Source organism: Aspergillus oryzae, chromosome 7, assembly GCF_000184455.2.
Source record: "Aspergillus oryzae RIB40 DNA, chromosome 7".
In the NCBI taxonomy this organism is placed as follows: Eukaryota; Fungi; Ascomycota; class Eurotiomycetes; order Eurotiales; family Aspergillaceae; genus Aspergillus; species Aspergillus oryzae.
In genome coordinates, this window is record NC_036441.1 from 1728691 (window position 1) to 1751876 (window position 23186).

Consider the following 23186-nt stretch of genomic DNA (forward strand, 5'->3'; position numbering starts at 1 on the left):
TTGCCAATCTCATATCAGGTTTCCCCGGAGCATTTCTCATTCGTTTGCGGGACGGCAGTCGCCAAGGAAATTCATTGAGTAACGATCTTATGATCTTAGGTAGGTAGTAGCAATCTCCCATGGGATTGTCGTACTGCACCTCGGGAGAGTGGTTATTAATAAATGAGAGCGTTCCTTGTTCTCCGCCATGGCTCGTCGGAACGACCTTTTAATATATTCAATACTACTCCAAGGATATAGTTAAGGAATAATAGAAATGAATATGGAAAATAAGTGTGAATATTGCGGCAGCCACCAATGAGGGAGGGGAAATGAGGGTTCTTCCCTGCAATGTGATGAAGTTTCCCCTGCAGGGGACCAATCAGCGACCGGGATACTAGCTAGGGATCCCAGACACTGCAGCTGCAGCCATTCAGGCCAACGCTTGCTTAACGCCCCTCGTCAGGAACTTCAACTGGCTGGTCAAATTGAACGGATCAGTTATTTTTATAATCTCGACTCCCTTGGCAGTCCTTCGTCTTTCCCCCTCCTTCCTGCCCTTCGGCGCTTCGAATCGGATCTATTGGTACTCCCTGAACTATCTAAGTATAGTATCGACCACTCCATTGCTTTACCTTGCTGCTGCATACTCTGCACGCTAGTCTTCATATGTGCCCTCTGCCACAGATTTTCCCTGTCCTTACCTTTTTTTTTTTCCTTTCCCAGCTGGGTGAATTGCTCCTCTTGACTTCATACATCTTATAGTGGCCGCTTTATAGACTCAAGGTTCTCAACTGCACACAATTCGATCGACCAAAGCTGTGAAGAATGCTCACAAGGGTAGGCGAGTTAATCTAGCCACCGCATTATCTATCTATCATCCTTGCGTCTGCTTGTCATAGTCACTAGTGGCCATTCAACGACCCTGGTCACCCGTGATCTAAATATATATCCGATCTATCTCCCCCACCAAGCCAGACTAACTCGCTGCATTGCGGTGCGCTTGGACTATCACTGGCTCCATTGCGGGACAATATTCCCTGGCTCACCGACTGAGAAAGCTCCTAGCACGCTTTTATCCTTTCGTGGCACAAACCGGGTCTCTCGGCCTGCCGGTCCCATCACTACCCCTGCCTCTGCGTGGTGAACTTGCAGTGGTTGGTTTCTTGGCCATTAGTATATATCCGCTGCTACCTGAGCGCACCGCGAGAGTTGTCCGGCCTACTAGTCAGCAACCCGTGGGCTGTACCTCTGTCTGTGACCTTGTCTACCATCGCACCGACCCGGTTGTCAGGTGAGGGAACGACCAGGCCCCAGGAGATCTAAAGAGGTATCTTAAGCCCTCGGATAGCTGGAGCCATGTCTATCAAACAGGTATGTAGCGTGATGTTCGGAATGTGACCACAGATGCTCATCAAGACGATCAGGAAATCGAGACGTGGGTGCAAGCCCTTGAACATTATGACCGTCAAGAATACGACGAAGCCCTCCGGGTCTTTGACCAGATTGCCGACACGTCTAAGATCTTCTTCAACTGTGGCGTGATCTATGCAACACTAGGGGAGCATGAGAGGGCGGTATGTGCCGAAGTCTGACGTGTACGACACGGTACTAACAACTGTAGGTCGAGTGTTACCAGCGGGCCGTCAGTCTAGACCAATACCTCGCCATTGCGTACTTCCAAGAAGGTGTCTCCAACTTTCTTCTGGGCGACTTCGAAGAGGCATTGGCCAACTTCAATGATACCCTACTATACCTCCGAGGCAACACATCCATTGACTACGAGCAACTGGGCCTGAAGTTCCGTTTATACTCATGTGAAGTTCTGTTTAACCGTGGTCTGTGCTACATATACCTGCAGCAACTGGGGCCCGGGATTCAGGACTTGGAGTATGCGGCGAAGGAGCAGGTCACGCCAGACCATAGTGTCATTAACGATGCCATCCGAGAACGGGCAGAGGTATGTCTAGATCCAAGATTGGTTCTCTATCTGTATTGACTCCATAGGGTTACACGGTGTTTTCCATCCCCGTAGGGGTTCTTTATCGACCAAATGAGGCCAAGGTCAAGAACCTCAAAACCAAGGACTACCTCGGCAAGGCACGGTTGATCGCTGCATCGGATCGTAGTGGTGCCCCGCTCCAGCCAGGTGACATTGTCAGAGCTCAGTCTGGACTAGACAATCGAGCTCCCCCCGAAAGTCTCTACGCAGCTAGCAAACTAGTACAACGAAACATCACGAGAAGTCGTCAGCACTCAGAGCCACCTCTGAACCGCAACCTATTTCCCCCAACACCACCGCCAGATGCCGACAAAAGTAGCGTCGGCAGCCCTCCTAGTAGTTCTGGGATGAACGGTCGACCGGGCTCCATCCGTGCGGCCCGTCCGCCTCGCCTCGACTTGGACCGACCGGGTGCCCACCCTCCCGGATGCAGAGTTGATACAACACCGGAGAAGCCACGAATCGGGACGACGCGCACAGCATCGGAGCCGCGGGGGCCACCCCAGCTACACCACCGCTCATCTCAAGGCGAATTCACAGTCTACCGAGAAATGGGGCATCGACGGGGAGCGAGTGACGCAGGCTTCCCAGCCCCATCGAAGAAGATGTATGGAGAAGAAGTGTACAGCGGGTACTCTCGCCCGACCGTGGTCGTCAATGGAGGCCGGAGAGCCATGCCCCGTCAGCGGGAGCGGTACATTGATGAAGAAGAAGAGTATGCCAGCGAAGCAGAGGAAGGCGGGGCAGACGGTGACTTCGAAATTGTCGAATCACGACGCCGAACACGGTCACCGAACCGAGGGTCAAGAAGAGCCAACTCGCGCCGGCCAGAGGTACGCAGGTTTCGGGTCAAGGTACATGCCGTGGAGGACACACGGTACATCATTATCGGGCCGACGATCGGCTTTAGCGAGTTCGAAATGAAGATCCGGGATAAATTTGGGTTCCGCGGGCTATTGAAGATCCGTATGCAGGACGAAGGGGATATGATCACGATGGTGGATCAAGAAGATCTGGATCTTCTGTTCAGTTCTGCCCGTGAAACTGCAATAAGGGAAGGGAGTGAAATGGGGAAGATGGAGGTATGTCTTTGCCCTTCTGCGTTCGCGTACCGAGACTGACCACAGCAGATATGGGTTGAAGAGCGATCTATGATTTGATGACCTGGTGTTGGCGTTGGCTGGTCGCATTGGACTGCATGGCATGTTATACCCTTCGATGACGCTTGTACATACACGATTATGATAATGCATTTTTGTACAAACACTTGTGACTGGTAACTATAATTGTCTAACATGGGCGACAATAAGTATCGAGTACACATTGAAAAGATGGCAAGTAGCATGGTCTCAAGTGAGCCAATAAGTTCATTACCTTCAATTACTGCAAGAAGCCTGAAGTGAAAGTCAGAAAAAGAGCAAGACAACTAGAGGGAACCCACCAGTGTAAAGCATAAAAGCACTAGAATTCCACGAGAAAAATCCATATTGCTGTCCAGATATGTGATAGAAATGTAAAGGATATTTTATCCTTTTAGTCATAACAAAGCTATCCAACACCACCTGGGTAGGGTATTAATCGACCCGCCTGAAGTCTCTCTTAGTTCTGATACGAGGAGAGCTAGGGTCTCGAGAGTGGGAGCAGCTGGGAATCTTGAATCTACAGCTGAGATCTGACTCTGACAAGTCGAGGTCATCACTGTTTCTCGCTGTCTCAAATTGTGCACTCGCTTCTTCCTTTGGCATCGGATGTGCCTGTCCTGGTTCCAAATGACTTATACATAATTGCTTGTCAGACAATGTTGGGCCTATGTTTCCATGCAGGGCTATATACCAATTAGAACCTCTCTCACCGGCATACCGCAAAACGCGAAAGCAATTCTGAGCTATGGACAAGCGAGGAAAAAGGCTATTCTTCCTTTCCATCCAACAATGAAGCAGCCACTGTATACAGCCGTAAGTGATGTCCTAGGACTCAACGTAGAAGTCATGGCAACTTTCATAAGTTTGCTCGTTCCCGCTGGCATACCAATACCACTGTATCACGCAATTGCCGGCCTGGCTACACGTTGAACCGAGAGAGTCCGGAATGGTCACATTGTAGTCAACTATTCCGATAGACACAGGGTGAATAGGTTAGTAGGAATCTGGTATGTGAGGGCATATTAGTACGTACTATCGTCACGAGGTGGGCCTGAGAGATGGTCTGGCCAGTTATCCCATGAGCGGAGCGGCTCGCCAATGATCTCGTTTGTGGCCGTGTTGACGATCGATACGTTCTTCCTTGAGTATAAGCCATTGAACTTCAAAAGCAGAGCTAGGAGAGGGCAGGAGCTTACAGCGTAACCGGGATGGTGACCGGCGATCAAGTTGATGTGGAAGTAGAGAACTTCGCCAGCCTTGAGAACCTGGACATTATCGGTATTGTCTTCGAACTGATATCCTCTGCAAAGGAAGGCATTGCAATTGTAGTCGGCGTCGGTTTCCTGTACAGCGTTCTCTATAGGGCCGGCGATGTCTGATGCTGCCTGTCACCATCCCCTTCCTGTAGATGATCTGGAATACACTAACCACTTTCGAGGACATCCACGACAGCTGAACCACATGCAGCTTCATGAGCTGGACCCGTCTATTGCATATGTTTTAGCATTTTTAGTGGAATCAAGATGGCGGAATTACGCACCTTGCGAGGAGGGGGATCCTCCACAACGGCGTGCCCGCAGACGCCTGATATAACAGCGAGCAGAGCAAGTTTCGTTACGGGGGAAATCATCTTCAGGTCAGCTCTGGATCACTGTACCAGATTGATATAACTGTATTGTGTCGTCAGAAGGGAAGTGGTATTATACAAATCTTTAATTCCATACTTATAGGGCTCGCATTCACTAGGATAGAGCGGAGACACCAGATTGTAACGCTAAGACTGGTAGACATTATTTCGTGGATGAAATATATAGCTACATTTCTTCCACGAAATAATGTTTACCCGCGAATCATATCACGTACGGTATATACTACTCGTCCTCGTAGTGGTCTGAAAATCCATTCACTTTTGGGGACTTGAAGTCGAAGAAATCAGGTGATCATGGATATCAATCCCATAGATTGAGGGCATGCTTTTAACCCGCGACACAACCAGTGACCAATTTAATCTCTGCTTCCATAAAGTGGTAACACTAATTTTCTTGGCTCATTAGATTACTTCGACCTTTTCTATTGCAATGTCTAGCAGTTTGTTATTGCAGGAATTGCATGAAACACTACGGAAATGCTTTTTTGCTCCAACGACGTCGTCCTGCCCACCCCGGAGCACGGCCCGCGCCGGCAATCATAGTATGATATGTGTGGTACATGTGCTGATCTTCTATTCTCATCCAGTATTTAATATATAGCTGTCAATTTCAATTGCTCTTCAAAGTTCTCATGTTGCGCTCCGTGGTGAATCCGGAAGTTGGACTCCAAATGCCGTGATCGTCATTCCCGGCTTCCTGCCATTGGAGGGGAAATATGGTATAGATTGCTTGGCTCAAGGGAGCACTTTCACAGTTTGTGTATGGAGGCAGGTTCATGGAGAGCATTTGGCCTTTTACGAAGTATGGAGAAAACGCCAAATTATTGTCCAAGTTTGCATATAAAAGGTATGTGATCTTGCAGCCGATGAGAGCATTTTCTTCTAACAATTCACAGTTCCCAAGAGCTAAAGATAGCTTCATTTGACTTTGATTCCTTGCTTAACTCTAGTTACCGGTGATATTCTCATTTTATATCGGCCAAGATGCGAGTTACTGCCATCTTGACGTTGGCAACCATTGCCATTGCCTCCCCTACGAAGGTCCTGAACAGCCGCAACGAGCTCGCACGTCGCCAGGCTACAGAGGGCTGCTCCATCGGGTACTGCACCCAGAACGGCGGCACCACCGGTGGTGCTGCTGGTGACACTGTCACGGTCACCGACCTCGCTAGCTTGACTGAGGCTGCCGAAAGCGAGACTCCATTGACGATTATCGTCTCTGGTAACATCGAAGGCAGTGCCAAGATCCGTGTTGCTTCGGACAAAACCATCTACGGAGAAACTGGCAGCTGTGCGTATTCTCCTTGAACTTCCCCCGGCGCGAGTTTCCACTAACGATTCTTAAGCCATAACCGGCGTCGGATTCTATATCCGCCAGGTCAGCAATGTCATCATGCGTAACCTCAAAATCGGCCAGGTCCTTGCCGATAATGGCGACGCTATCGGCATTGACGAGTCCACCAACGTATGGGTTGACCACTGCGATCTCTCGGGAGATCTCAGCGCCGGCAAGGACGACTTGGATGGCCTTCTGGACATCACTCACGCTGCTGAATGGGTTACCGTTTCTAACACCTACCTTCACGACCACGTAAGTCTTGATTCATCCAGGCACTGGATATTCATTAACGGTTCGTTCAGTGGAAAGCCTCACTGGTTGGACATTCAGACAGCAACGCGGACGAGGACACGGGTCATCTCCATATCACGTATGCCAACAACTACTGGTATAACATCAACAGCCGTGCCCCGTCGATCCGCTTTGGCACGGTCCACATCATCAACAACTACTGGGACAGCCTGCTCGGAACGGGCGTCAACTGCCGCATGGATGCTCAAGTATTGATTCAGAGCTCCGCATTCTCGAACTGCCCCGACGAGGCCATTTTCTTCGCTGACTCTGACTACACTGGCTACGCCGTTGTTGATGATGTCGACTTGGGTGGCTCTACTAACTCGGTTCCCGAAGGCACGCTGACTGCTTCGTCTCTGCCATACGATGCCATCGAAGCGCTTGGCTCCGCCCAAATTGCTGCCACCATCCCAGAGACTGCAGGCCAGAAGTTGTAATTTCGCATCCTGCCTTCTGCCCTATGAAAGCCTTCGCAGCCTCATTAACCTGATCTTTTGTTTTTCTCTTCGCGAAGCGCTAGTAGTGTTTCAATGTACGTGTTAGTGTTAAATCGAATCATATTATATTACATGCTATGAGCTCGACTAGCATAGTAGTTAAAATAACGATTCGCTATGTGCTGTGTCTTTGGTACAAGTGTCGTGATAGTACCTACTTGGATGGTTAATTCTTTCGATTGTACTGTTTATCACAACCCTAAGCTATAGAAATTTGCATTATGAATGTTCCGGAGGGTAACATAGTTAGACGAACTCCATGTACCCCGAGTATGACCTCGCTTAGCAAAGATACCGGGCTATATACTCAGTCATCTTCAAGTATAGCTGGAAGGAGTCAATCGCTTGATGAGTATCCGTACTTGAAGCGGTAATTCCTCGCGACTTGTGTTGTATACTGATCCAATAAAATATAACTATGCTTATCTTGAGTATATATCGATATATACCTGCTCTATACTTCTATAGTGTTCTAATTCGAAATGTCGATTTCTGAAGAAAGTGGGTACATATCGAGAAAATGTCCTGAAACGACGATTTACTTGAAAAAATAAAAAGTGAACGGTATTCTCACTATGGGACCCGTAGCATCACGTTCTGGTTGTATGCAAGTATAAATGAGGACACGGTTGTAGGCATCGCGGTCGACCCGACCAGCAAGCCCGTCTCAAATTATCTGTCATTTTAGTTCTATTATGCAAACATACTATACTAATAGCCAACTACTCTGCTGAGTTTTACGAGCTCCGTGACCCTTTTTCCTTAGGGCTCCCGTCAATCATTGTCTCTGGTATAATCTTACAAGCCCTACAATCTTCAGACTTAGCCATAGAATGGGAAACTAATCGCGAAATATCAAGTCCATCAAGGTCTATTCAAATTCAGGTCTCATATCTAAACATAATCCAACTAATAGTTATCGTCCGCCACGAGCTCATCAAGGTGGTTCTGGGCCTCATGTCCTGCCTTCTTCTTGTCAATGTAGTCTAGGCCTTTTGTTTCTATTACTCTATCAAGAAACGCCCCCGCAAACCCGGCCATAAGCTCCTTAGCTTCTGCATGGGAATCGGGTTTTCCTGCATCCGGTGGTTAATCCATATACCTTTACCATTGAGAGCGTAGGAGTCCACGGTACCATTCTCAGAGCAATGCTTTTCGTATGCTTTCTGCGCCTCGTATGCTGCGGCAGCGCCGAGGAGTTCGTGGGAGAGTTCGGCTTTATGGGGTGATTGGGTGACTTGGTTGTAGGCATCTGCCTGGTCCGAGTCATCTAATGCAGTTAGTGTCTGCGATGGAAAAAAGTAAATGTGTAAAGAAGGAGAGATATATGATACCGCTAAACCAGCCCATGATTTGCTGCTGCTGCTGTTGTTGTTCAGAGAACCTGCTTGTTGTTGTTGCTATTAAACGAGGTGATAGAGTGACCTTAAAGATATATACTTAGGGCTCGGATGGGATAGTAAAGCCTTTTTATAGTTGCCATTGCCCCAAGTACGATTCAAAATCAACTCTTCAGTATTAGATGACATCATGTTTCGATAATGGGTTTAAAGTGACAGCAATTGATATGACGCTTTAAAGATCTGTCCTTTTGTCCCTGTAGTCGGTGATGCTGATATCATTTTTGCTTCTTCGGGTATCTTGTTGTGACGATTAGCGGGGCTGACGGGGCGCCAGAATCCGGACGGCTCTTATAAGTTCCAAGTTTAATCCACGATCATTGAACCGCGCGTCTGCCTGTTATGGTATAGTTGCTACCGATTTCGGGATAGCGTGTAGGAGCTTTCTCATGCTCACGCTGTGATATTTAGTCAATGGGTGGATTTATAACCGATACACGATCCGCAACAGACGCTGGATATCAATTACTGCACGTCAACCATATGTAGATAGCAGGGGGGATGTAGATGGGGGGTACGAACGCAGATGACAAGGTATGGAACTTTGTATACACAATTCATCATGCTTTTAGACTAACAAGACGAAGACAACAACGAGCCCGAGTGTGACGGGGGCGAAACCTGTCGGTGTTTCAAGCCTGCGGCCGACTATCCTAATCACCCCTGGGTTTTCTCTAGAGCTGGATTAGACAAAATGATCACGTATCGTATCATGTTAGATTTGCGAGACCCGGATAACTTTTCGATGTACACTTTCAACGACCACTCCGCCTACGGTGCGATTGAACTCGTACAGAATATGATGCTCGATTTCGAGGAAGCCTCAGGCAAATGGCAGCAGCAGTGGGCCGTGATCGAAGCCCTAGCCTGGCTGCTTAGTGGTGACTTTCTTTCACCTATGGTGATGTAAGTTCATCCATTATCTTTGGTTGAAGGTGCGTACTAATTTATCCACTTAGGATTGATGATGGGGATCTTTTTCGAGAAACCACAATCCTGCTTGAACAGATGTTCCTCACCATGCTCGCCGAGCTCGAGAAGGAAGGCCAATTGGAGGCACACTCTGATGTCCACAATATTGGTTTGATAATGGGGTTGATCGCCGGTGAAGCCAACACTTTGCGGTCTGATGGTTTCATTAACATTAAGAATTCGAAAGCGAAGTCGTATCACGGACAGAATTTCATCCCCTATCTGCTCGCCTATGCCAGCAAAGGCAATATCTCCTTGCGTGGACCGTCCAACATCGACGAGATAATCGCCGAGGGTGAAGAATTGTCAGAACAGGAGAACGTCGAACTCCCCACCGCCCAAAAAGACCCCTGGAAATGGGGCACGGCTTTCAAGGTATACAAAAGAAACGCAGTTGCCCCCTACGGTGGCCGTTCTAGGATAGCCATCGGTGGTGACTGTCTCGACATCACCACCTATTCTAGTGCAGAGCGGAAAAAAGCAAGTTTCACCAAGAAGGATCCCATTTCTGCAGACATGATCAAAAAGATCAAAGAAGGATTGGTCCTTTAACTCGCATAGTCGTTCTCAAGAATGATGGCGAGATATCCTACTATCTTTTCGGGATTATCTGATGCTCTGTGTCTGATACAGGCCGGATCTGTTTATCAAACTTGTACAATAAGATTATTAAAAAAAATGATAAGAAATTAGAAACTTTGAGATCCACCTAATTATGCCACTTTCTATCTGTTACGGCAGACTAAATCGAGGTTCTGAACAATAGCGACTTTTCACCGAAACCTCAGCGTTTACATTTAAGACACGCAGTTTTCTAGTAGCGCTTATCATAAATACTATTCAGTATATCCTATAGTAAATTAATCATTTTTTAAAATCAAGGGTTTTATATAGGACTAGTCGTAAGAAGAATATGTAGAGGGGATCACAACACCTCAAATTAATAGTAGTAGTAGTAGTAGTAGTAGTAGTAGTAGTAGTAGTAGTAGTAGTAGTAGTAGTAGTAGTAGTAGTAGTAGTAGCGTATGCTAGGCTTAGGATGCTGGTGCGTAAACTTAGCGGTAGTGATCCCTAAGTTTCAGGGACCACAGTACCTAAAGAGTTTAAAACAATGGCAAAGTAGGTAGACAAGGTAGTAAATCCACAACCCAGACCAAGGATGTCCGTTTTGTCCATAGGCTCCGAAGGCAAATGGCACAACGAGAAACTGCGCTCTTATTCTCATGAACGTATTTGCTTTAATCGAGTTCCGAAGATAGTCGATAGTGTTGTGAGGATTTCATCGGCCTGCTTTTGCAGAAGCCAACGCTTTATATGTAATGTATCATCCTCGGATCTATCGATGGCTGTATCAAATACAGTCGGATACAAATGGGTAATTTGAAAATTTGTGTCAAATAAGAGTAAAACTCCAGTGGGGAACTGCTGCAATTAAGATTGGTTCCCGATCTCATTCGCCTACAGATTACTAGCCATTACTACCGAGAGATCTATTTCCATGCAAATGATATGCGATTTAGATTCTGAAGTTGTGAATATATACTTAGAAAGTAAGTCACGTAATTTTTGAACCTGGAGAGCTTCAAAGTCCCATTGGAACTTTGCGTCTTTTTACATTCGAGTCCGATTTACCTACATTGCATGGTTTGGATGTAGATGTTCCCAAAACTTTGCCGCCGGAGAATATCCCGATTAGTGTAGTCGCTAACAATTTAGAAACTCCTCATATGAGTATTGTATCGATAAATGCCGTCACTTTTACAGAATCCTTGTAGACAGGTGCGAGAAAGGATGATTTGTGGGAGAATTTCCAGCCTGGTTTATTTCGCACCCGCGGAGACCTGATTTGCATACGTCGACCATGATACTTTCGTAAGGCCCTGTAACATCTGCTTTAGGCTCCCTCCGTTGACGTAGTGGAAAGAGCACTGCACTGTTGACGGTTGTCTTATAAGTTCCAGGAAGAGGTGTATAAAACACCCATCAGTTTGCGGGTCACGCAAAGCTGTCTCCAGCCACAGCCACACTTGTCGGCTCATCCCTCCGACCAGCGTATCGGGCACCTCCTGTGCCAGAATCCCCAACTCATATTGCGTCCATGTGGACACGCTAGGCCCACCCCTAGGTGTAGCAGATTTCCGAGAGCAGGTATCGTGGCCATATGTGCTGTAGCTATATCGCATTGGTTATATCGCGCGCACCCCCCACCAAAGCGTCTAGCCCATTTCATTGATTCGCGCCGTCATTTCTCTAGGGCTCGATTCGGCCGAGTATGCCCGTCGTAAGGAGTCCGCTGATGGCTCTGCAGATGACTTTTGGCAATTACATCGCCGTGTTGTAAGGTCAGATGTTATCCGCTCGTCATGAGTCCGTTGGACATCACTGAGGCCACAATCCCTGTGAATCTTAGATGCCAGGATATCGATCCTGATTGAGGAAAAACTGTCAGCTCAGATGAAAAACATTGGGAGCCCCGTGGAAGATTAATGTGGACATACAACATAATAAAAGGAAAGAGACATTCCATGGTGTACAGAAACCGATCGAACTGGCCTGCGAGTGATGTTACTTCCTGAGAAGCCGTTTGAAATGAATAAGTTATGGATCGACCAGTCCCAATCAATGCCAGAGTGGCCAAACGCATTTCAGTAGTCCGTATCAGCTGTTGAAGAATGTTGCTAGTCGACATAAATTCCAACGTGGAACGGTGTGTGTCACGAAACAACTTGATCAACAGGCCTGAGCTTAATATCTCGAGGAGTGCAATAGCAATGAAGTAGCCCATATGTAGGTGAGCAACGAGGTACTGTAACGTGTCCGACCCGTGCAGCAAGCCTTGTGCGCGGCTCGTCATAATCGCAACCCGGATTCCAACAATAGCTGCCATCAAGATCCAAAAGATAAGTAGGTAAATCATTCTGCTCCAATTTTGCAAAGCCCGGACAAGGATTTGGTAGCTGTAAAACGAAAGACCTGCCTCCTGCACCTATATTTGCCATCATGTTTTCAGTTAGTAACAACTTCGCGTCGTAAGGAAAGCGGTCCTTACCAACCAAAATAAATCGGCGAACACACCCGCTACCACTCGATTTTTTAATGCATAGTTCGAATAAAAGGCATAGTAACAGAGGCCGTTTGCTAAAGCACATGCTGTCGAGACGACCAGAGGCACGGCTAACAGAGGCGAGAGACGCGTGAGATTGGCGACCAGTAGGCACGCTATCAGTGCGAATATGCCGATGGTGCTTGAAATCGACCAGCTCAACTCGAAATAAGGAGTGCTGGTACCCATCCTCACGAGACAAGGGTTAACCTGATCCCGAGAATTCCCTTCAGTACCCCATGTATTTACGAAGCCATGAATGACTTCGAAGGCCAGATTTGTAAATTTTCGTACGAGGGTTCAAATAATCCTCCTTTTCAATGATATATTCTCTGTTAGTTGGTCTCGATGATTCGGGATCGTAGCCTCTGCGCAAGGTGTGAAATTCAAATCCAGGGCAACAGGCGGCGAGGGGGATCAACTTGTTTATTTCAATCAGTAATTTTAAAGAGATCATGCTAATATGATCTTATTGGACACGGACCTTTGTACTGATTTCTTCCACGGTTACGCAAAACTTGACCTCTTCCTGTCGGAGCAAGCCGAGATAGTATATGCTAGTAATCCAATTCGGCGAATGAGGATGAGGATAAACCAAAGTAGAACCCCATCTTCTGATGGCAAGGTTGATTGATTGAAGACATCGCACTCCACAACTCCGCGCTCGTCAACGTGACCGATGACGCAGATCCACCAAGCAGATCTGGGGTCAGAATTCCTGTAATGACCTTGTTAAGAGCCTGTTTTTTACGGAGTACAATTCATACTTCTATTACCATACCTAGAAATCCCTACGCTGGACTAAATCTAGCTTACGGTCAACCGACGATTTTTTTTTTACCGAAAGCTTGGCGTTTTACATAAAGCCACGGCTGCCACGCACTTATACCGTAGTTCAATGATTACTTTCCATAGTACAGCTTTTTAAATTAAACGGAATATTATGTCAGTGGTTGAACCAAGAAAGGCTTTAAAGATTAAGTCTATTAGCACCGTGCTTTTACCATCTGAGTTTAGATTCCTATACTTCCACTGTAATCAAATTAAGTATACAGATCGGCAATGATTGGAAGGGTCTGCCGGAGCTGAATTTCCTAAGGTCTCTGTACAAAGAAGGGACTGCTGTATTTGCTCTGCCAATGATAGTCGGGCAGTCATCAATGCAGAAACAGCATATCCCCGGGGATTCAGAAAGGTATTCGTACCAATACCTCTTTGGAGCTTCCAGAGATCCACAATAGCACTGATATATTTAGTGCTGAATAGCATTGGTTCCCAAGGTCTATTCTATTTTGACCAATTTGGCCGGGTACGAATTCTTGTATTACGAACCTCGAAGAGGTTGATTTAGGACCTCAGTATACTATCAAGGAAGTAGACAAGCTTCTTCTCTGCGACAAGTACGCCGTCCGGGAAGTCCTGCTTCTTACAGAAACTGTAGATTCTAAATGCTCCAATGACCTTGAAAGATAGCTGTAACTATAATTATGATGCATTTTAGAGTTAGTAAAAACATCTTTGATCCTGCAAATGGTCAGATATCAACTCTGTCAAGTTATAATACATATTCCTTCAATCATTTCGGAGCTTGGCCGTAAAAGACGGCCTTGGTTATAACTTATCCCTATGAGAAAGAAAGAGAGGCAAAGAAACGGGAAGACCAAACAAGGGAAAAGAAATAGAAAATAAAATATCGAGCCAGAGTATAACCACTGATGCTATGGGATAATGAATCTAAGTAGTTGAAGTGTAATAAAGACTTCTGCATCCTGCAATGTCGAAGAACTACTCTACTCCGGAGGAACTAGGGCTACTCCGATACAGTAGACGGCTTCAACACTTAGCACCGAAATCACGGGACCTGATAACGGCCAGCTATATACATACAACAACATCTCCAACTCCGACTCCATAATCATTCGGCTCAGACCACAAAACGACACCCACCTCACCAAATCCCCGACCCAAAAAGAAAAGAAAATCCAAAAAGAAAGAGAAGAGGGAGAAAAAGGGAAAGAGAAAAATGACCGATCTAACACCAACCCTCAACGCCATCCTCTTAGAACGCCAATCCCCGCCTATCCCAATCAAAACTTATAATAAAACCTCACCGGCTGATGAATTCCTTAAGGAAGCTTACCGGATTGTACGTATTTTCTTCTCGGATTCAATCCAATCTATCCAATTCCAATCAATCTCAAATGCAATTCCCAAACCAACCCAAGAACCCAACTAACAAGTCCACAACACAACAGAACAAACACATAACCTCCCTAACAACTTACCTCCAAAAAATCCGTCCCCAATACCTCTCCCTAACCAAACCCCCGCGTCACAAGCCGTCATCCCCAAAGTCTGGAGAAGAAGCAGCAGCAGCGTCCCCACTAAGCGACTCCGACCGCGACCAAATCGACACCTCCACCTCTCTCGTCCTCCACGATCTAAGCAACTCCATCTCAACACTATCCAGCGCCGAGACGCTCCGCCACGAAACGGCGACGAGTATCCTGCGGAAGAAATACGGGCGGTCGGTCGCGGGGCGGGTGCTTGCGAAATGGGCTTCGGGGTCTGGAGCGCTTGGTGATGGGGAGAGTGAGGAGGGGAAGAGCGAGGAGCAGGTTCGGGAGGAAGAAGGGGTGAGGGTTATGCAGGTTGTGAGGGGGAGTGTGGTTTGGTTTTTGCGGAGGGGGTTGGAGGATGTGGTTTCTTTGCAGAGAGGGTTAGTGGAGAGGAGGATTGAGAGGGTTACTGAGAGGGAGAGGAGTGTGCTTTTTAAGGGGGGGTCTGGAGGGTCGAGTGCTCGTGGTACCGCTGCGGGTGGGGGTACTGGTGGTGTTGGTTCTGGGGGTGGGTTTGCGGTGGATGATACGGTGGGTTTGAAGGGTGCTGGGATGGATGAGAGTGAGGTTAGGGCTATTGAGGAGGAGTTGTCGGCGGAGCAGTTGCAGCTCTTCGAGGCGGAGAATGATGCCATGGTTAGGTATTATGAGGATACCTTGAGTAAGGTCCAGTATGTTTCTCCATCCCTCGACAGCGGTCTTGTGTTTAAAGGTGTTGGTTTATGGGACTGAGCTAATGTTCGGCAGGAATGCGGAAAAGTCGCTTTTGGAGATCTCGTCGTTGCAGCAGACGCTGGTGTCGCATCTTTCTACGCAGGAGGAGTATATTTCTCAACTCGTCACGGATGCGGAGTCGACGCAGACGAATATCGGGCGCGGAAATAAGGAGTTGAAGAGGGCGAGCGAGCGACGGAGTGCGGCGCAGGCAGTGTTCTGGGGCACGGTTGGGTTGTGTACCTCGTTGATTGTTTGGGATCTGATCTTCTAGATTCTAATCTAGGATGTGGGGATGGAGATGGTTGCACGACGGGGTGTAAAATTCCATACTGTACTTATTATACTACATTATTAATTCTCATGAGTGATGCAGATACTTGATCTATATTTAGGGGATATATAACCGCTATCTGAATGACGAATAAAGTGGACATGGCATCAATGAAAAAAGGTACAGGGAAATGAATTTTACGATGTCTCCCGGACGACACTGTCGACTGCCTCTGCGAAGTAGTCGATGTTATGTGTGTTGAGGCCGGCCATCGAGATTCGGCCATTCTTGGTCTGGCATGACGGTTAGCTTGATCGTTCCAAGTGGCCTGACTCCGAGACCCGACAGAAATGCCGACCGGATACCCGGTCCAATCATCGGCAGCACGGAATATGAGTACTAGCGGTGAACTTACCATATAGATGTGCCACTTCTCCCGCAACAACTTGACCTGTGCTTCACTCAAGCCTGTGAAACTGAACATGCCGATTTGATCCGTCACATGGTTCCATGTGCCCGGTGTGCCCTTGGCCTCTAGACGCTCACGCAGGCCCTTCCGCATCTCCGCAATGCGTCCACTCATCGTCCGGAGGTCTTCCTCCCACTCCGCGAACAAGGTAGCGTCATTCAGAATGCGGCTGGCGATTTGTGCACCGTACGCCGGGGGATTCGAAATCTCCGACCGCTGCAGGATGGCCAGCTGACTGGCGACATTGGCGATATCGTTCTTGGCGGTGGCACCGGGGGCCGAGACGAAGTGGAACGCGCCCGCGCGCTGACCGTACAGACCGAAGTTCTTCGCGAAGGACTGCGCGACACACAGCTCGAAGCCCTGCTCGATGAAGTATCGCACCGCCCAGGCGTCGCGGTTCAAGTCGCCCGAGGCGAAACCCTGGTATGCGGTATCGAAGAAGGGGAAGTGGCGGCGCTCGCGCATGACGACGGCGAGCTGTTTCCATTGGTCTTGAGTGAGGTCGACACCGGTGGGGTTGTGGGCGCAGGCGTGGAGGAGGATGACGGAGCCGGCGGGGGCCTCGCGGATGCCGTTCAGCATGCCGTCGAAGTTGAGGCCCTTCGTCTTGGCGTCGAAGTACGGGTAGGTTGCGAGGGAGAGGCCGACATTGGTGAAGATCTGGTTGTGGTTGGCCCAGGTTGGGTTGGAGAGGTAGACGGTGGGCTTGGGGTTCGCGGGGTGGAATTTGGCAAGGAAAAGGGCACCGAGATGCACAGCTCCTGTGCCGGAGATGGTTTGGAAAGTGGCCACCTAATTGACCAGTTAGAGAATGGTGGGACCAAAAAGGACCGCGCGCAGCATACTCTTTGTTCGCGGATCGCGGGGCTGTCCGATCCCAAAATCACTTTCTGGGCGGCTGAGGTGAATTCAGGGAGACCCTTGATGGGCAGGTATTCGTTGTTGATGGAGGGATCATTGCGAATCAGATCACCGGCCTGACGGGTTAGCTCAATTGGTTCTCGTCGCCTTGCTGCGCAGTCCACCACGTACCTTTCTCACGACGGGGAGGATCCAAGGCTTCGCATTGTCATCACGATAGGCGCCGATAACCAGATCGACTTTCTTATCGGAGGGGTCGTTGCGGAAGGCCTGCGCCAGACCAAAGAGCGGATCCTCGGGGGCGGCAGGGACCACCGAGGTCGAAAAGACGGACGGGCTGGCAGAACCCATGATTTGAGCGGAGAGTGATGCGAGACGATTGCGAGCGGTGGAGGAAGAAGAAGCTGAGGTGGACGGAGGCGACATGATGACGGGGTTTAAAAGGGCCACAAAACAATTGATCGATCACTGGTCACACCACCTGAGGTCACGGCTTGCTGCTTGCGTTCACCGGGGCAAATAAATTCCTGGTGAGACTGGAATCCCGACGGCACCGCAGGAATTCGTCAGAGGCAAATTAAAGAAATAAAAATAAAATCGAAAAAGTTGGGGTATTGAGGAGAACAGTTACCTAATAATGAGGGGAAATATAACTCATATAATAATAGTAATCTGGTAATAAATCTCGTATAGGGAAAGTAATCGCGTATAGTACAAAATACACCAATGCAAGGATATCAGTCAGATCGAAGTAATGATACACCGAAATCCAAAAGAGAGAGAGAGAGAAAACAGTTCACCTTTCGAGAACCGTACGATGGTTCGAGCTCCTTTAATTTATATATGGAATCCACCGAACTGGCCACAAGACTGATTATCTTCAGGACAGCCGAGGGACAATCGGATTCGAAGGTTAACGTACCGACCATGACGACATTCACATGTCGGCATTCCGATCACGAGTTCTTCTCATAGGATACAAAAACCATATCATATCAATTCGTCTCTGAGGAAAAAGATTGACCCCGGAGAACGTATTGCAGTTGACTTGAAAGGGATAAAATTTACCTGACCGATATGTCTGTAAAATACGATAACACCGCAGACGATCAAATCAAATGCGGGGAAAAATAGCATCACTGACAGCTCCTGCATTCAGCAATGGAATTATTTACTCGATCCAGATATTGGTTTCCCCCCCACTCCTCCGCACAATGGCCATTGTATTTTCTAGAAACTGTACTAACGAATTGACATACTTGAATCTGATTGTAATCTATCTACTTTCTCTAATTTCCCGAATGGAATAAAAATGGTCAATCGGCGATTGACATGAAAAAAGATATACCTCGATCTCCGGCTCTACCCCGTAATTTGTCGTCGACCAACCACCTCGGCCCTAATGGAAACAAAAGGCTTTCCCCTTAAGAGGTCTAAAGCCCTCATCCGGCGCCAGCCGTCCCCGTGACTTTTTCTCCCCCGGTTAAATGAAACCCGAGCGACAAAAATAACGCAACGTCAGAAAATGACTCGGACTAAATCCGGTTGCATACCAACCGGGTAATTATCGTTCGCGACACTTTTCCCTTTTCCAGGACACAGCTGCCTTCCCAAGCTCTTGGCCTTGCCGTTTGACTTTTTCTAATTCTCCGTGGAAGGGTTATTTTTGCTCTATGTGTCTATGTGTGTGTGTGTGTCTGTACCTTGTGGGGTATGTTTGTGGTTCACCGGTATGGTACGATATAGTATGATCTGATATTGATGGGGAATATGGTATGGGTCTTGCCCGTTGCACCGACGTTATCAATGACGATGGCTAACAATTATTCTGGTCGATTTTCTTTTTTCCTGTCATTCTATACCATTTTGTATACTTATTTTACTATTACTGTCGAACAATTCTTGTTATGTAACTATACCATGACAATATCAGGTTCAACCAGTAAAGCCCTCGAGACGAGGATCTAGATCGCGGTGCCTGAGTCATCCGCCAGGCTGATCATCCTCCGTTTAGTCATATGCTTCTGGGGCGTGAGTAATGTATGGAGCCTCAGCTTTAGGGCTGGCCGGAATCTACGGTTACTGGTGAGCTGATAGGTTGGTCAAGTGATCGCAGACAATGACTAGTCGTTTACTCCAACATCGCATGCTTCTATTCTTCTACGTAAGAGGAAGTCTAGTTTAGTTACTTGACGTAAGAGCTCAGTTTCTAGAAAAGTTTATTGGAAGTGACCTTGCAACGTTGGGATAGGGATTTTAATTTCTAATGAAGCTGCCTTGACGCTCTCAACCCCAGGAATTAGGATATGTTTGCAGTTAATGTAATCTCTAGATTCAGCAGTTAGTCAAGTTCATATATACTTCAGGGTTTAAAGAAAATGCATCACAGCCACTTGATACTATTTATTGCCATACAAGAAAACATACGTATACTAGCCTTTGCAATTACCTCAGCAACACTGAAATTATGAGGATTTATTTCCGAACGTTTGGGAATTTTGGTGTTTGAGTCTACTTCAGATGCAATATCGCTCACCATTCTTTTATATTTGGGTTGTTGTTGAGTTATATTACCTGGACTGTCGTTATGGATATCAGAGATAGTGCTGATCAGCTGCCTCTTAGGTGAGATTCACCCGTGTTAGAGACTGCCTCCACTTGCTATTCTATGGAGCTAGTGCTGGGATGGTCATTGTGGATTTTACAGAATAATCGGAACCTGCAATCCTAGCAGCAAAGTTCTTTCTAATGAAGGGAGAACCTCGGTTTCTCCTATCAACCTACGAGAAATCGGCATTGATCTACGTGGTTTAGAAGCCTGTGTTGGGAGGTTTCAGAATGTAGATGAAAGAGCCGAGTCACTGCGAGATAAGGGAATACAGATATCAAGGGAACCTGAGGACGGCAGACTCAATGAAGACAACGGCGGTTTCAATTAAATACATACCCATATACGTGGGTCACTCGGATTACAACTCGGGTTGCGCTGTTGAATTTTAGTCAAATCAGATCAGATCATAGCTGTTGAAATGGTTACATTAATAAGTCTTCACCGTGAGAGGGGTGTCTAAAAGCTGATACTATCTGGGTAAAATGGCTATTGAAAATCATCTCTCTATTCGTCCACACCACAAGCAGTGGAGAAGGGGTATATGAATAAAGCTAATATCCTTATATGGTGGAGGAATACCGTTGCAGCGGATTGCCCAATGGACCCTGCATACTCCTTAATGGGGGCTAAGTTCTCATGGTGACGATCACTGTCAGAGCCGGATAGCCTGGTTTGACTGCCCTGACTGCTTTTCCTTTGGAAAAGAAGTATATCAGTACAAGTCTGGAGTATCGAAGCAAAAGAACCTGTAGCGATCTATTTCCCGTCTATAGTTAAGCAAAATTTCTAACCTAGTATATAATACATATCACTGCCTCCCTATGGGATAGGATCAGCGAGGATTAAGCGTAATCCCAAGGACGAATCAAAGCTCCTCGGCCACCTGGTGCAGGAGCTCCTCGCGCCACCCCCATCCCAGAGCAAACGTTGCTCCAGGCCCCAAAGCCAATAAAGACGTAACGAAAGCCCCCGCGGCCCGAGTCCAAGAAAACCGAGCCCCCGCTTGCTTTAGCTCGCGGAAACGCAGTCCGAGCCATACATACGCACTCGCCATGGAAAGTAGCTCATCGTACTGCAAGAAGCGTGCAATTCCGTCACTGAAAGAAGTCACGGGGGCCAAATGATCCTGCAGACCCGGAACGAAAAGTCTCCAGAAGGAGACACCTGGTGGGGCTGTGAATCGGCCGTAAATGAATGTGAGACCTGAGATTAGAGCGAAAGCTCCGTATGCGTAGCGGATGGTTTGCATTCTTTTTCTCTGTTCTTGCTTTTGGTCTATCTTATCTTGGGCTGGTGAAGAGGGCGAGACCCAGCGTTTCGCGAGCGAGAAAGGTATCTGAAGGAGAGGGATTGTCACTGGGAAGATTTGCCACATCGCATTAAACCATTGGCGTGATTGAAGACTCGGTGCGAAGAAGTTGGCAAAAGTGGTCGTATAGTATCCAGCCAAGGTCGACAAGACCAGGGATTCAGTGGTGACAGCATTGATTTCCTTGTTGCTGCTGCTGCTGCTGCTGCCTGAAAGCAGGGTGGATAGAGGCGTGATAAGATACTCCAGGGCGTAATAGAATGGAGCAATCATCCATATCCCCTTCAGTTGTAATGCTGTACCTGCTGCCAGGGGGCTTTTGCATGGTTCCCATGGGTCAGCCTTAGAACTGTACATTGGGTTTGCCGTTTATACTTACAGAAGGGCGTTGGTCCAGGAGTGAGCGTTGCGATAGCTCTCTAGTAGCCAGATTCCATAAATGGACCCCAGGTCTGTCATAAATGAAAGCATCTGGATTCGCGAATTCGGATCAGATTCAGTGATGGAGGGTAAAAAGCAGGTAATGAAAGGCCTGAACAAGTTATCGAGGAAGAGGTTATGGTAGAGGGGCTTGGTCAAACTAAGGACCTCTCCATTACCTGCTGTCCAGGCTCCTTTCTTAAAGAGAGTGTATAGATAGGGTCGAGTATTCAGGATCAACGGTAGTGCAGTGGCTTTTCCAACAGCGTAAATCCCGATCAATGGCAACGTCCACAGAGCTCGCCTCCAGATCGCTTCATCTCGAGGCGGATGAAAGTTGGTAAATGGCATCGTGCACTGCAATGATCTTGGCGGTAGTGGTACACAGTCGAGCTTTGTTGCACCGACGATACTCTTCGATGCTGCATCGGCTAGGTAGCTGCTGATGTATGGGAAGAGATAGAGTGCAATGCATTTATCCTTCCTCGTCGCCAATGCCTCTAGTCGAGTAAGGCCGTGTGCTGACTTGAAAACGTCCTTCACACGATCCTGTCGTTTCTTCTGCCAAGGCTGCAGGTAGTCGTTTAGATCCTTTACTGAGACTCTGGGCTCACGGGAGGCTTCAATTATGCTAGCAAGAGTATTGGCGAGAGACGCAGCACTTTCAATGGCGCTGTTTCCGCCTTGACCAAGATTTGGAGTCATCTGTCGTAAGAGGTCAGAACCTTTGCCAAAAGGGCTCACACAAGAAAGGCAAGGTATTACCTTATGAGCGGAATCCCCAATACAAACCCACCTATCGATGGCCCAATGCTTATATTCAGCCTCTTCCAATGACAGGAAAGTCCGGGTTATCGCCCTCTCGTACAACGCAGCGAAAGGGACGGTATCGCTGATCGGCTTTTGTAGGTAGGGGGCAACATGCTCGTCAATCAAGCTCTGGTTAAACCGCGGGATCTCGGAGGCGGAGTATACTCGATCCATCTTAGTAAAAAAGAACCAGTAGACCCGACCCTCTTTACCGATGAGAGTCAGGAACGAAAAGCCCTCGCCAAAGGTTCGGTGTCCGCTTCCGGGGTCCAAACCTGGGACGGCTGTTGAGATGCCAAAGACACAGTTATACTCAGATGTCATTGCTGTACTCCAGAAGATATGAGAGTTAGGTTAGTTAGGCGACAACAGACATACGCATAACAGTATCAGGACATCTTCAAAAGGTGGGCAACATACCATTTCTTTCTCTCAAAGCCTCTCTTTCGAGACCCTTAGAGTCCATGTAGTCCCACATTTGTTGTCGAACAATACTCCGTACACCATCAGCTCCGACTACAAAATCACCGTCGAAGACTGAATGATCTTCACAGTGAACCTTGACCTTGCCATGCAAATCCTCGACTTTGACGACCTTTTTGCCCGTAAGGACACGATCTTGGTGTTCCGCAAGATGATCGTAGAGGACCTTTAGTACGACCTGACGATCAATAAAAGCAATAGGATAACCATGCCTCTTCTGTATCAGCTGCGGAGTGTCATTCCGGACAATGAGGTTTCCCTCCCCGGTCCAGTAGATTGACTCCCGCAGGGGCTCTGTAGTGGCCAAAATGTCATCAAACAGGCCCAGTTGATCCAGGATGCGAGCACCGTTGGGTATGATGCCGATTGAGGCGCCGACCTGAGGTGCGATCTCACTATGAGCCTCGAGCACCACGAAGTCAATGTTGTTCCTCAGCAGGCAGTGAGCTAAAGTCAAGCCTGCGATAGACCCGCCCACAATCACCACGCGGAACTTTGGCTTAGGATTCGCCATCGT

The 23186-nt window shown here is 47.7% G+C and overlaps 8 protein-coding genes across 8 annotated transcripts; 4 read left to right on the top strand and 4 right to left on the bottom strand.

Moving 5' to 3' along the window:
- Positions 1-1916: 1916 nt before the first annotated feature.
- On the top strand, positions 1917-3141 carry AO090011000671 (putative PB1 domain protein; the record flags this gene model as incomplete). The annotated part of the gene is made up of 3 exons (XM_023233052.1): positions 1917-1939; positions 2109-3063; positions 3112-3141. 3 exons carry the CDS (start codon positions 1917-1919, stop codon positions 3139-3141), a joined length of 1008 nt encoding a protein of 335 aa, XP_023093591.1.
- Positions 3142-5755: 2614 nt separating this feature from the next.
- Positions 5756-6841, top strand: AO090011000673 (pectate lyase family protein; the record flags this gene model as incomplete). The annotated part of the gene is made up of 3 exons (XM_001826216.3): positions 5756-6062; positions 6118-6362; positions 6413-6841. The coding sequence occupies 3 exons, from the start codon at positions 5756-5758 to the stop codon at positions 6839-6841; spliced, it is 981 nt and encodes a 326-aa protein (XP_001826268.1).
- Positions 6842-9013: 2172 nt separating this feature from the next.
- AO090011000675 (uncharacterized protein) lies at positions 9014-9825 on the top strand (the record flags this gene model as incomplete). The annotated part of the gene is made up of 2 exons (XM_001826217.3): positions 9014-9207; positions 9261-9825. 2 exons carry the CDS (start codon positions 9014-9016, stop codon positions 9823-9825), a joined length of 759 nt encoding a protein of 252 aa, XP_001826269.3.
- A 3108-nt stretch (positions 9826-12933) lies between these two features.
- Positions 12934-13645, bottom strand: AO090011000676 (uncharacterized protein; the record flags this gene model as incomplete). The annotated part of the gene is made up of 2 exons (XM_023233053.1): positions 12934-13116; positions 13430-13645. The coding sequence occupies 2 exons, from the start codon at positions 13643-13645 to the stop codon at positions 12934-12936; spliced, it is 399 nt and encodes a 132-aa protein (XP_023093592.1).
- A 78-nt stretch (positions 13646-13723) lies between these two features.
- On the bottom strand, positions 13724-14431 carry AO090011000677 (uncharacterized protein; the record flags this gene model as incomplete). The annotated part of the gene is made up of 3 exons (XM_023233054.1): positions 13724-13811; positions 14043-14110; positions 14264-14431. 3 exons carry the CDS (start codon positions 14429-14431, stop codon positions 13724-13726), a joined length of 324 nt encoding a protein of 107 aa, XP_023093593.1.
- Positions 14432-14577: 146 nt separating this feature from the next.
- AO090011000678 (putative SNARE protein (Ufe1)) lies at positions 14578-15703 on the top strand (the record flags this gene model as incomplete). Its single annotated transcript, XM_001826220.3, has 2 exons — positions 14578-15386; positions 15463-15703. 2 exons carry the CDS (start codon positions 14578-14580, stop codon positions 15701-15703), a joined length of 1050 nt encoding a protein of 349 aa, XP_001826272.3.
- A 197-nt stretch (positions 15704-15900) lies between these two features.
- Positions 15901-17462, bottom strand: AO090011000679 (aspartate aminotransferase; the record flags this gene model as incomplete). Its single annotated transcript, XM_001826221.3, has 4 exons — positions 15901-15996; positions 16119-16967; positions 17021-17152; positions 17208-17462. The coding sequence occupies 4 exons, from the start codon at positions 17460-17462 to the stop codon at positions 15901-15903; spliced, it is 1332 nt and encodes a 443-aa protein (XP_001826273.1).
- A 3869-nt stretch (positions 17463-21331) lies between these two features.
- On the bottom strand, positions 21332-23183 carry AO090011000681 (FAD-dependent oxidoreductase; the record flags this gene model as incomplete). The annotated part of the gene is made up of 4 exons (XM_023233055.1): positions 21332-21427; positions 21641-22081; positions 22142-22512; positions 22607-23183. 4 exons carry the CDS (start codon positions 23181-23183, stop codon positions 21332-21334), a joined length of 1485 nt encoding a protein of 494 aa, XP_023093594.1.
- Between the last annotated feature and the right edge of the window lie 3 nt (positions 23184-23186).